Source organism: Sminthopsis crassicaudata, chromosome 2 (assembly GCF_048593235.1).
Source record: "Sminthopsis crassicaudata isolate SCR6 chromosome 2, ASM4859323v1, whole genome shotgun sequence".
NCBI lineage: Eukaryota > Metazoa > Chordata > Mammalia > Dasyuromorphia > Dasyuridae > Sminthopsis > Sminthopsis crassicaudata.
The window spans coordinates 32,019,493-32,033,357 of record NC_133618.1 but is presented as its reverse complement, the minus strand read 5'-3'; the positions used below and the strand labels follow the sequence as shown (position 1 = coordinate 32,033,357).

The following is a 13,865-nucleotide window of genomic DNA, read 5'->3' as shown; positions in this document are numbered from 1 at the left end:
ATATACACACATACATACATAAAATCTACTCTGCTCCTCTCTTGAAAAATCCAGAATGACTTCTGAAAGATTTTACCAAGAGTGCTATGGTGATCTAGTCTACCTTCAAATTTCTTCAGTAGTCTTAGTAGAGGTAACTTCCACAGTAGCTAATGTGCTGTCAGAAAGACTGAGTGCAAATCTTGCATTTTCTCATCTGTAAAATTAGGGAGTTGGAGTGTATCATTTCTAAAATCTCTTCTGGCTCTAAATTGAAGATTCTATGAAATTCCAATTTTTCTCAGCCGAAACTTTCCTATCTGTGGATTGGTTATAATAATACTATCAACTTCCTGAAGTGATTGTGAGGATCCAATGAAATGGACCTGCAAAGCTCTTTTTAAAAAAACTTTAAAGTGCTCTTATATTTTTATTTTCAAAAACACTGAGAATCTAAAAGCTTGCAAATTATTATTACTATATTATTACTTAAATTCTATTTTTTTTATAGTAAAAACTCATAAAATTTATCTCGTCTAATCTTGATCTAGAAAAATCTATTCTATACTTGAAACAAATCTTTATTTGCTCATAATTATGGGTCAAAACAATAAGAGAACTTAATGATAACCACTTTTGTGAATTTATTAAGCTTTTTCTATGCTAGGAACTGCACCAAGGGTGACAGGGGAAGGCACAAAAATTATTTGAAACATAGTCCCTGCCCTCAAAGAGATCACATATAGAATGTGATATGAATCTCTCCACATACAGGTGAGAAGATGCAAATAATTACGTACGTGTAAGATATTTACAATGTACATGAGTCAAACCCAGAGGAGCAGAGCATGAAACCATACAAAAACTAAGAAGGATGGTAGGTAACCTCTGTTTCATAAAAGTACTTTCCCTCACCACCACCATCCCATAGCACAAAATTTGATCCATATTTGAAGAGAAAGAATTGAGGTGAAACTGGTATCAAGTCTCAGATAAAACTAAAAAAATTTAATTAAATTTTATAGGATCAGCAAATGTGAGGAAAGTAAGAGGAAAGGAGGAATAAAGGAGAAGGAAATAAACAGAAAAAAGAAAAAAGAAACAATGGAAATGACTCAAGAATAGAAAAAAAAAAGACTAACAAAGTTCCAGTTCTCCAAAAATTCAGATATTTTACTTTACTCATACTGTGGTAGGGACTGTAGGATACTATAGAGGGATCTTTGCTATGAAAAGTCTGCTGAGTTTTTTCTCTTCCCTTTTATCCCCCAAATTTCTAAGACAACTAGAGGTTGCATTATTGCTGTTGCATTTGGACCCCTATGTCCTGTAAGAACTATACCATCTTAAAGATATCGTGGGCAGGGAGATATCATGTTCAGGGGCTAGGCCTCTTCTGTCTACCCACTCAGGCCCCAATTTAGTTCAAGGCCTCATAAGTTTTCCCTTAATGATTTCGATGACCTAATTCTACCTTGTGTTTCTCCCAATTCTAATTCATTCTCTACCCCACTGCAAAGTAATATTCTTATTTACAGATAGGACCACATCTCTTCCCTCCTTAGTAAACTCAAAAGGCTCCCTATTATTTTTGAAATAAAACATAAATTCTTCTGACTTTTAAAGCCTTTTCTAGATAACCCCAATCATTGATTCACCCTGTTATGTTCTCCAGCGATCTGTTCCTTTTTGCTTATATATGGCACCCCATCACCAGTCTCCATTCCTTTGTGATTGCTGTCCCCATGCCTGTAATTAATACCCTTCTCATTCCTGTCTCATAGAATGCTCTACTTTTTTCAAAATGCAGCTGGAGTTCCATCATCTCCATGAATCCTTTCCTGCTCTCGGCCACCAAGGAAGGCCCTAAGTACTATTTAGCTTTCTTACATTTACCTGAGGCAGCCATACAGTAGAGTGACAGAGCATTGGGGTCAGTTAGGGACACTTGAGTTCAAATTTAGCTTCAGATATTTACTTACCCCAGTGGCCCTGACAAATCACTTAATTTGTTTGCCTTGGTTTTCTCATTTATACATAATAATAACGCTCACCTCATAGGGTTATTATGAGAATAAAATGAAATAATGTTTACAAAACATTTTACAAACTTTAAGGCAATAAACATCAGCTATTATCAAATTCCTAATAAATCAACAGTTATAATAGTTAACATGTTATCAAATGTCTTATTTAATCTTTATAGTAATCCTGTCACATAAGTGTTCTCTTATTAACCCTCTTCAAGAGATGAGGAAACTGAGTCTGAGAACTAGTCCTAGATTAAATCAGGAGTGTTATGAGGATTCTTAGATCTTCCTGACACTAATCTACCTCCTATGTCCCTTACCTAATACTAATAGTTCACAGGTAGATTGTGCCATACAGTTTCTTTTTTTGTATGTGTGTGCCATACAGTTTCCAAAGCATTTAACATAATTTATCTCACTTGTAATTTGCAATTTGTAAGCTTCTTGAGACAAGGGATTAAACTTTTTTTTTCTTTTTATTCCCAGAGGCTGGCCCAGTATCTGACACAGAGTAGAGCTGTTTGCTTGACTGATTGCCTGATGGATAAGGCAGTCCCTGGGAAACTAAATTAGCAGAAAAGGAAACAGCTTGAAACTTCTGGGGGAGTCTAAGAGAAAGTAGCAACAGAAACTAATGTAAACAAATTGAGATACTTTCTTGCTAAGAGAATCTATTATTCCGGGGAAATGGCTACAAGAAGTGAGCTGAGAGGTCCAGTAGCTGGAGGAGAAAATTGTGCATTAGGTAAAGTGGAGAGGGAAAGAGATGCCAGACCCTGGGATGGCAGCATGACTGCTTCCTGGGCTGCCGGCTGAATTCCCTGACCCTGTTCTGTGAGAGGTTACCTATGGGCAATTGAAGTCATGGATCTAAACCAGAACGCCAAGGAGAGGGAACATGCTCCACCTTCTTAGACTCAATTTTCCCCTGAGTCCCTGGATATTGAGTGCATCTCCTTTGGCATAAGATTCAGGAACAGAGATCCTCTGAAATTTCTGTCCTTTTCTCTCCTTTGTCTGCTCAAAGCAAGCAGAAGTGATGAGCTAAAAAAATTCAAATTCTACATAAAGCCTGGATTCACATTGGTCCTATGTCCCCTGGGCTATGCAAGAGCAGCAGGCTCTCAGGCATTTGGAAAACTTTGGCATTTTATTATTCATCATTTTCTAGTTATTATGTACTGTCTGTTTGCTCATTTATTCTATGCTGAGTAAGTGTAGTTTGTCATATCCAAGCATGTCTATATGCTTTTGTAGAAACAGGGTCATTCTATCCTGGACACATGACTTCTATTCTCTGAAATGCAGCAAGTTCAGAAAGATAGTCTTTTCTTGCCAGTGGGGACTCAGAGGTCAGGATATACTATGAGATATTTAATATGTATGGGAATGCCTGCCATCTAGGGGAGGGGGTGGAGGGAAGGAGGGGAAAAATTCGGAACAGAAGGGAGTACAAGGGATAATGTTGTAAAAAAAATAAATTACCTATGCATATGTACTGTCAAAAAAAAGTTATAATTATAAAATTAATAATAAAAAAAAGATCTATCCCATACACCCATATATTCTTGACCACAGATTGGTGCTAGGCAAGAGAGAGAGAATCAGGGTACCCTTACAAAGAACAGCATTTATTCAGGACATGGACCCATTTGGACATGTGCAGACCACCACGGTAAGCTTGTAAATCCCAGGACTCAGACACTTGATTGGCTTGACTGATATTGAGTACAAGTGGCTATCCTTAGGAGGGAGATATTGATAAGATTAAAAAGAGATAGCCCAAGATACAAATAACCAGCAGGAAATCCTTGTCTTGGGAAAGGTTAAAGGAGATAACTTGAGACAAATAATTAATAGAATTTTAGAAATTCTTGTCTTATTTACAAATCTCTCCGGAACCTCTTGGATAACATCTCTGTGCAAATGTTGTTTTATGACCCTGGTTATGTATAAAAGGAAGTTCTTAAAATGTAATCCTGGCACTCGGTTTATCCTTGCCTTGTGCGTGTCAACTGGTGTACCCTTGCCAGGCAGTTTGGCCTTTTTGGAGGCCAAATGCCTATCTATCCCTTTACTATCAATAAAGACTTTGTTTTGATACAGCATTGACAGCAAATTCATTCACTATCTGGGCCTGCCCTTGGTTACTTTGGGGAAGGAGAGAGAGGTAATCAGACCACCAGAAAAAGAACTGATCCATCTCAGCTTAGAGCCTCAATTTCTCCTCATCATTATGATACTATTTCAAGATATTGAATTTATTTCCCCAAATTGGCTATTTGTAAATGGGATTTGCAATCACTTTTGCCTATTTTCAATCAGTCAGTTCTCAGCTTTGAGTTCCACTAGCTCACCACTAGCTTTGTATATGAAAAGAGCAGAAGGAAACAATTCAGTTTTTCACAATCCTCTCCTATTTGGTCAATGCTTAATAAATGCTAGTTGAGTAACTAAAGCAAGTCCTGAAATTCAAGACCTTCCATTTTTCTCAACTGTCTCCAACTTGATTCTGATACCAAGGGCTCTCATTTCCTCCTAATTTGAAATTCTCAGAATACTCTCACCTAATCATTTTACAAGCCCCCAAGAAGGCATGAAATAGAACTATAGTATTTATGAGGTGTTGGGCCTGGAGTCAAGAAGATTCATCTTCCTGAATTTAAATCCAGCCACAGACACTTATTAGCTTTGTGATTCTGGGAAAGTCACTTTACCACTTTCCTCATCTGTAAAATGAATTGGAGAGGGAAATGGCAACCTAATCTAGTATGTCTGCCAAGAAAACCTCAAAGGGGATCATGAAGAGTCAGGCTCTGAACAATAACAACAATTTACAAGAGAAATTTTATGAGTCTAAATTCTTCTTTTATTGCCCAGAATACATATGTCTTGTGGGATTCTTTATAATATTAGGGATGTGAATTATATCTATGATTTTATTAATGTAGGGAACTCCCAAGCAAGAAAAGTCCCTCTATCACTGTAGATCAATCTTTCCTCTGCAACTTAAATGTCATAGATTAGTTCTTAAATTAGTTTATGTCATGAACCCTTTTGGCAATTGGGTTAAACCTATAATTCCTTTTTATGGGATAATGATTCTAGATACATAAAACAAAATATATAGAATTATAAAAGAAATTGAATATGTTGAAATAACTATCAGAATATTTTTTTAAAAACTCATCAAGTGGGGCAGTTAGATAGCACAGTGATGAGTACCAGTCTGGAACTTGGAGGACCTGAGTTCAAATCTCTCATTAATGATTGGTCATAAAGAAATTATTTCTAAAGCTCATTTTTTGTTCTTTGCTTTATGCCTAAATTACACAACAAAAGCTGACATGCCATGTGAAAATAAAGCCTATTATCTCCTATACTTCTCATATATGATTTTTCTTTCCATAATGCAGGGGTAGTGTGTTTAAATGGTAAGAGAGCCAGTCTCAAAGTCAAGAAGACCTCGATTTGAGTTTTGCCTCTGACATACACTATCTCTGTGACATCGATAAAATCGCTCAATTTCTCAGTGTTCTTGACATCTCTCCACAATTATAAATTATAGTGAAATTGTTGTCTTGCATTGGGAAAGGGATATCCTTCCTCTAAGTGTTTCCTGTACCAATGAAATGGCAAATTCAATCCCTAATCCTCTCCATTTGTCAACAACTATAGATTCTGGGGGTAAAAGCGCTTTTCACAACTATATTTATACAGAACTAATTATTTTAGCATGACCAAATACATTAAAAAAACCTAGATAATCAATAATGAATTATTTGTCATTTTGCATTCAAAAGCTAATGGAAAAAGTAAGTATAATAACAGAATGCATGAATAATTGGATGATGACCAAAAATTAGCATGGATTTAAGATAGTTATCATGAAGTCTTAAAAACCACTGGCAATTGGCAATGGGACATCCTCTATGAGATTTGTTTTCCTAGCTAATAACTCACCTCAAATTATAGGGATTATATTCAATGGATGACGTTGGCACTGCAGGGATCATATACAGGAATCCAAGATGATTATTCTCACGTATTATTTTGACAATTTGCAAAGGGTCATTAATGTTAGAATTAATGACATCTTCTCGGTCTTCAAAAGTTAATGAAGGATAAGTGGAAGAAATTTGTTTTTGCACTATCGCCCTCCCTCTACTGGCCGGTGGTTGAGAAGAAGAGGAAGGGGATTCATCCTCAGCAAAATGTCGTTTCTAAAGCAAGCCACATTTAGAATGTTAGTTTTTATGTAATGTAAGAGCACAGGTTTTTTTTTTTTTTATCACAGTAAGATATGGAAACAATAGGTATTCCTCTCTTGTTCTTTAACTTAAATGTTCTTTCTAAAATATGATGCTCAGAACCATGTATCTAATACTTCTGTACAATACAAAATACAGTGCGACTATTGTTTGGCCCCAGTCTAAATGTTGTCTCTCTCACAATATGGCTTAAGGTTCTCCTGGCTTGTTTGTTCATTTTGGTTTCTATGTCACACTACTGACCCATATTGAGTTCACATGCTGTTAAGCCCCATTAAATCTTTTTAGACTAGAATTGCTGTGTAATTAAGTATTTCTACTATTGTTCTTGTGCAACTTATTTTTTAACCCATCTATACAAGTTTACATTGTTCTCTGTTAAGTTTTGTCTCAGATTTGCCTCATTCTTACATAAGATTTATACAAAATATAAACAAAACCAAAAAATATATAAATCATATTCTTATATGTAATTTATGTATATATTCTTATATAAGATTTGAAGGATCTTAAATGTAGAAATCAGTGGAAATGATCAATGATTTAGAGCCCCGTCTCCCTGCTTTTTAATCATTTCAGAAAGGGCAAATTGAGTCACACAGAATGAGGCAATTTTGATAGACTGTGGTCTGTATGGCAAGTATTACAGCATCTTCTCCCTTATCCCGGAATACATCCAACTCCCAAATTCCCTCTTCTGTCAAAGGTATCCCTCAGTTTACAGATGGAGGAAACTGAAGCTCTGACAAGTGAAATGACTTTCTGAAGATCACTCAAATACAAAGAGGGAGAGCCAGAATTTGAATACAAGTCCCTGCTGCCATATTCTGCATGCTTTCCATTTTAATCCCCTGTCTTCCTAGCTTGTTAAGATCTTTTCAAACTGGGGGAGCTAGATGGCACAGTGAATAGACAACTGACCCTGGAGTCAGAGGGAGCTGAGTTCAATTCCAGCCTCAGACATTTACTAGCTATCTGACCCTGAACAAGTCACTTAGTCCCAATTGCTTCTCTAAAAAAAAAAGAAACCCAAAAAACAAACAAAAAAACTTCTCAAATTCCAGACTTGTCACTACATTCAAACTTCATGTTATCCAGAAACTGAATATGTAATAAACAATAAATACCATGGGTGCCATTCCAGTCATCTATAAAAAATGCTGGATAGATCAGAGCCTTAAGATACTTTACTAGAGACTTTCAGTCTTCTTGAATTTTAGCCTTCTTGAATTTCAACCTCTGTTACATCATTCTTCATGAAGGTGCCTTAAATCATATTACTTTGATGGTAATCATCATTCGAATTTGACATAAATTTCTTTTTTCTGGTGATGCAATTGAGTTTAATTACTTGTCCAGAATCACATAGTTAGGTGTCTGAGTCTGGGTTTGAAGTCAGGTCCTCCTGACTCCAGGATCAGTTCTCTTCCCTGTGCCATCTAGCTTCCCCTAAATACTTCCAATATTAAAGAAAAAGTATGATATTTCAAAAGTCTAAGCATGAAAGATTATAAACATACACCTTAATAGATACTTTAAAGGCATCTAAATAAGTTATATTAGGAGGCTGAATACTTTTTCTTTTCTTTAAGCATTTATAGTTGAAAGTATTCATTTTCTAGACAAATTAACTTTGATAGAAATACTTCTACTTTTATGAGTAAAAATCTAGTTCTATTTCCAAATCAGGCTACAATTAATGAAATATTACTAGAATACCTGCTTTTTTTTCACTTCTAATGAAACATCTGCTTCAGAGGATGGTATTCTATCCAAAGGTTTGGGTGTAGGTTGGAGCAATCCAGAAGTTAATAATTTTGCTCGGTTCTGTTGATATATATATTCTGGCTCCTTGTGGTCCTGGTAGACTTTCAGTACAGGCTTTGAAGGAAAAAAATTGCATTTATTATCTGCTACATAAGTCTGTTCTTTCTTGCTCCATTTTCCAAAAGCCCACATCTGATTTTAGAATCTTGAGTTCTTTTGGAAAGACCTTAGTCTTTCTATAATCAAAACTATGTTACTTTACCATATGCTGTTACCCAGATCCTGTCCTGAGTCCATTACTTTGCCTCCTGTTCTTCCTACTCTTGATCTCATTTGTGCTTGGGATGATCTACACTGGCAAAAATGCATCAGAACTTTAGTTCCTATTTCTATAATGTATTGTATTTTTATAAAGTGTGTTCCTTGCAACCCCAAGGTAGGTCATGTAATTATCATTTCTGTTTACAAAGATACAGTCCTCTGTTTACAGGACACAGACACTCAGAAAGGTTAAGGGATAGCCTATTTACAGTCACATAGCTATTAAGTATCATAAACAGGACTTTAATTCAGAGCTTAAAGACTGAGTGAAGGGTCTTTGTATTGTTCCATTCTGTTTCTATAACACCAGATGCTACCAAAGGGGGAAAAAATAAGCCACCGTAGAAAAAACATACACTCATTTACTTGCCAATTATTCCCATTTTTACTTCTGATTCTATATAATTGCACAAAACTTGAAGTTGGAAGGGACATTCCAACTCATTTTACAGATAAAGAAACTGAGTCCCAGAGAGATAAAATGATCTGCCAGAGATGACCTACAGTGAATATATTAAAAAATAATACTAATTTAAAAAAAAACAATTTGTCAAATACTTTTTCAACAGGAACAGTTCTTAACAAGTATATGTATACATATAATATTTGTGTATATATATATATATGAATAAGTATACTTTGGGAGAGGAGGCATCAGGAACCTGGAGTCAGGAAAGACTTCACGGAGAAGATAGTGCTGTAATTGAGGAAGAACATGAGGCAGTAGCATATTCCAAACATTCAATGAGCATGAAAGCAAGCACTTAGCACTTAAAGGTGTTATTAATTACTCTACCTATGTTATCTTTTCAGGCTACCCTGATAACAACTCAACAGGAACATCTCTATCAAACCCTAGAAACTGCTTCATTCTGGAAGCTCCCTGTACTCCTGAACTCTCACATTAGAAGCACTCTCCATTTCTGATTGGCTTCCGGAACCTCCATTTTTAAAGAGACCCAAGACAGCCACATCTTCAGAGTACACAGCTAACTCTCCACAAGACTTTTTCCCCTCCTACTTTTTACATTGCTTTTATGTATTACCTTTCCCCATTAGAATGTAAGCTCCTTGAGAGCAGGGATTACTTTCTGCTTACATTTGTATTTCCAGCATTTAGTACAATACCTGGCACACAGTAGGCATTTAATAAATGTTTGTTAACTTGAACTATCTTATTAGTATGTTATATGATAGTGCTCAATCCAATATACATTTTTTTCCAGGCAGTTTTTTCTTTAAGCTTCTCCAAAACATTTGATACGAGTGACCACCATTTTTTTTTTTTACATTCTCTTCTCACTTAGCTTATATGTTGGATCTTCCATTAGATTGTAAGCTATTTGAGTAAACACTATCTTTTGACTTTCTATGTATCCCCAATGTTTAATACAGTGCTTGGCACATAGGTGTTTTATAACTATTTATTGATAGATTTGTTGATTACATTACACTCTGCAGTTGCAATGAAGGGGGAGAGAAGGGATTTGGAGAGAAAGCTCTAATAAGAGTTAGCTAAGAGAAGTGCCTAAAAGGTTCCTTCCTTCCCCCCTCCCAGAATTCCTCCAGGAGGGCCTCCTAGGGAGGAGCCTCTCCTTACTTAGCCAGATAGATCCTTGGAAAGCAAACATAGCCGTTGCTGGGATTGTGCTGAAAGCTTTTTTTTTTTTTTTTTTTCAATATTTATGCAGCAGTAGCTTAGCCCTTGAGATATCTGGGTCACCTACCTCCCAATCCTCACAGATTACACATCAGGTTAATACTCACAGGACTCCTGAAATCTATCTACATATATTTGGAAAAATAAAATATTATTGAAGGAAAAAAAATACTCATAGGACTTACTATTCAGTTGTTTATCAGTCATGTTCAACTCTTTGTGAGGTGTTTTTTTTTTGGGGGGGGTTTGATTTTTTTGGCAAATATCCTGGAGGGGTTTGATACAGATGAGGAAACTGAGGCACACAGGGTTCCAAAAGCTAGTGTCTGAAGCCAGATTTGAACTCGGGAAGGTGCGTTTGGGGGCTGCTAGATAGATGGCGCACAAGATGGAATGCCAGGCCTGAAGTTTCATCTTCCTAAATTCAAATCTGGCCCCAGACACTTATTGGCTGTGTCACCCTGACCAAGTCACTTAACCCTATTTGCTTCTATTTCCCACTATGGTATGAGAGAAATTGACAAACCCCTCCAGTATCTTTCCCAAGAAAACCTCCCAAAACGGATCACGGTAAGACTGAAAGAAATGAACAACAGTGATAGTAAAGTGATTCTTCCTGACTCCAGACCTGGTGCTCTAGCCACTGAACCACTCAGCTGCCCCAGAGGAATCATTACTATTCATAATGAAAGAGCACCTGAGCGGAGAAAGAGCCCAGCAAAAGAAATGGTTTAATGAGCGTCCAACACCTGATTAGGCGTTCCTGAATGAGCTTTTGTCTCCTAGAGAAATGGTGTCTTGTCTGTTTCCCCTTTGGATTCTCGGCCTCCTCCCTCAGATGAAATGACGTCAGCTCCTCAAACTGGAGTCTAAAGCTCACTGCGCACCACCCACCAGCTGGGGTAGGAGAACTACAGGGAGGAAAGTGACCTAATGAAACGTACCAGAGGCTCCAGCTTTACCGGCTGCTGGCGCTTTCGAGTGCGGTCTTGGGCTTTGGTGTTGTGGATAAATTTCAGCTCTTTAGTCTTTTTGGTTTGGTCTTTGGGGCCCACAAAGTGCAGCCTCTTTTGGAGATTGGAGCTGGTGCTGGTGGAAGGCACTGAAGATCCTGACTCTTGCACATCATCCATGTCTTCTTCAATCTTTGGGTCCTTTGGGGGTTTCTTTGGGGGTCTGCTCTTTTTGGACATCTTGATCTGGGGGAGGGGACACAATGGGTTCAAGCAAAGCCCGGAGGAGTTTTCCCATAGTGCTCCCCGAGCCTTTGCCTCACAAAGTCCCGAGCCCAGGCCCACTCCCGGTTGTGGAAACAATTTCCCGACTCTCGAGTCCTACTGTTAGAGATCTCAAAGAAAGGAATAAGTACAAGGTTTGGAATCGGGAAACCCGGGCTGGGTGGCCTTGGAGAAGCTGCTCCCGCTCCTCTGGGCGCAATGCTTCCTCCTCTGTAAAATGGGGGAGTGGATCTCGGGAAAGCTTCCTTCTGGCTCCCAGGCTTCAAATAAGATTCTCCAAATTCAACCACTCAGAAGCGATCAAAAATCTACTAGAGCAAGGGGATGGGATTGGTCCGCGCCCCCTCATTTTGCAGATGGGGAAGCGCGCTCGGACGGATGGAGGACGTTGCCCAAAGTTGGCAAACGTCAGAGACAGGACTGGAACCCAGGGCTTCCATACTTTAAATGCAGCAATTTCTCCACCCCCCAAGTCTGCAAAGCGTGCTCGGGGCCCAGGGAAGGAAGATGGGCTGTCCAGTAGGGGGCACCCAAACGGGCTGGGCCTGCTGACCCTTAGGGCCCCGAGAGAAGCAGAGCCCCGCCCGGAGCCACACAGCAAGCAGCCCAGCCCTTGGTTTCCCTCCCGCCCTCGCTCGAGCCCGGGCTGCGCTTTATCCGCGCCCTCGCCGCCACTCACCGAGCCTGGGGGGGCGCGGGCGCTCTCTCTCGGTCGGGACAACGTGAGCCCTAGCCGGGCGAGGGGTGAGAGGAAAGTAACTGCACGCAGAGCACAGTGTTTCCCGTTGCCTAGCGACGAGGGACGCCCCGCCGGTCTCGCCTCAGCCTCGCGTCCCGGGAAGCGGGCTGGCCCGAGCTGGGAGAACGCGAACGGGTTCTGGCCCGGGGGTGGCCGGGGCCCGGGGCCCGGGCTCCTCATGGGCCACGGGGCTCACCGGCCTTCCGGGAAATGCACTTTCCAACCCGTCAAGCGGGGGCTTTAGCATCCCATCCGCAAAAAAGTGAGCAAAGGAAAATGACAATTATGGGGGGGTGGGAAGCCAGGCGACCCATGCCCCAGCGGCAGCTGGGATGGGTCCTGCCGCTCTGGAAGCGGTTTGGTCCTGCACAAGGAGCATGGCCAACTCCAATGTGCATCCCCCGCCTCACCGACGCCCCCAGAGCCTGACCCCCACCCCAAAATGGTTAAGAAGGCCCTATTTACAACCTGAGTTGAATTGCTCCATCCTGGGGTCCGTCCACATTGGAAAGCTAAGCGGTGTGAGGAGACTCACAGCTTCCCGAGTTTAAATCTCCTCAGACACTCTGCTTGCCTCAGTTTCCTCATCTGTAGAATGAACTGGAGAAGGAAATGCCCAACCTCTCCAGTAGCTCTGCCAAGAAAACCCCAAATGGGGTCACCAAAATAACAACAAAAACAAATAAACAAACATACAAAAAACAAAACAACAACAACAACAACAAAAACAATAATGTCCGCATCCAGAGACTGCCAAACTGCAATCCCTGCGTTCTTCTGATTCTGGCGGAAATAGCTCTCCAGTTATTGACAATTATTGATATAAATCAGTGGTCCTCGAACTTTTTAAATAGGGGCCAGTTCCCTGTCCCTCAGACCGTGGGAGGGAGACCCTCTGTCTCCGCCCCTCAGCCCATTTGCCATAACCCGGCGGGCCGCATAAACGTCCTCAGCGGCTGCATCTGCCCTCCCCCCCCCCCCGTAATTTGAGAACCCCTGATATAAATCTTCCATTTCTCTGCCATGCAATGTAGGCACAGATTTAGAGCTGGAAAGAGAGGCCGCTCCCTCATTTTATATATGAGAACACCAAGACACAGAGAGGTTAATATTTGCTCCAGATGCACAGCTAGTGCGTGGGCGAGATGGGATTGAAATCCACAGTTCCCACAAATCCAATGCCCAATCCACTCCGTCAGATGCCTCCTTATTTCATCAGCTCCCTCCTGTACTCTAGACAGATCCGTCCACTATCCCCTTGATGTAGTTTGTCAGGTTTTTTTTTATTTTTATGAACATCTTTATTAAGTCAATTATGGAAATGATTAACATACACATTGGTACATTTTTTCTCACTAAGAAGATGCGGAGGACATTAACAAGTTTAATATTTAACCATATGATCTTTTGAAACATGAACTGGATCTTCATTTTCTTGTCTTATTTTTGAAAAAAAACTTTTAATCTTTTATATTTTTCTTTGTTAGACTTTATAGCTAAATTTTATTTAATTTTACAGTAATAGTTTTTCTAATAATGGGAGTTGCAAAATGTTGATGGATTAGTTTTTTTAACACCAAGTAAGGCAATCTTTTTTTTTTTAAATTATAGTTTTTATGTACAAGGTATATGCATGGGTAATTTTTTGGCATTTCTCAGTTATTTTTTTTTAACCTCTAGGTGTTTCCCCATATTACCTCTTTACCACTTACTGAAATCCTGTCCCTCCTTCATGGTGCAGTTGAATCTCTATGGTTTTCATGAGACTTCCTTGAGCTGCAGATCTATCCTTTCCATAAAGTATCTAGAAAAGGAACATTTATGATCTATAGCCCATGTAGCCTTCTAATGTAAACTCTC

The 13,865-nt window shown here is 39.4% G+C and overlaps 1 protein-coding gene across 1 annotated transcript in view; it reads right to left on the bottom strand.

Annotated features, from left to right (window-relative positions):
• DNAH6 (dynein axonemal heavy chain 6) overlaps positions 1 to 12,069 on the bottom strand; it is a 188,789-nt gene extending 176,720 nt beyond the window's left edge. The window contains exons 1-4 of the mRNA XM_074285606.1: positions 11,946 to 12,069; positions 10,973 to 11,227; positions 8,000 to 8,161; positions 5,973 to 6,232 (exon numbers count right to left, since the gene is read on the bottom strand). Coding sequence (XP_074141707.1) covers positions 5,973 to 6,232; positions 8,000 to 8,161; positions 10,973 to 11,221 — 671 coding nt within the window. The 5' untranslated portion in view covers positions 11,222 to 11,227; positions 11,946 to 12,069. The remainder of the gene's footprint in view (positions 1 to 5,972; positions 6,233 to 7,999; positions 8,162 to 10,972; positions 11,228 to 11,945) is intronic.
• Positions 12,070 to 13,865: the final 1,796 nt, after the last annotated feature.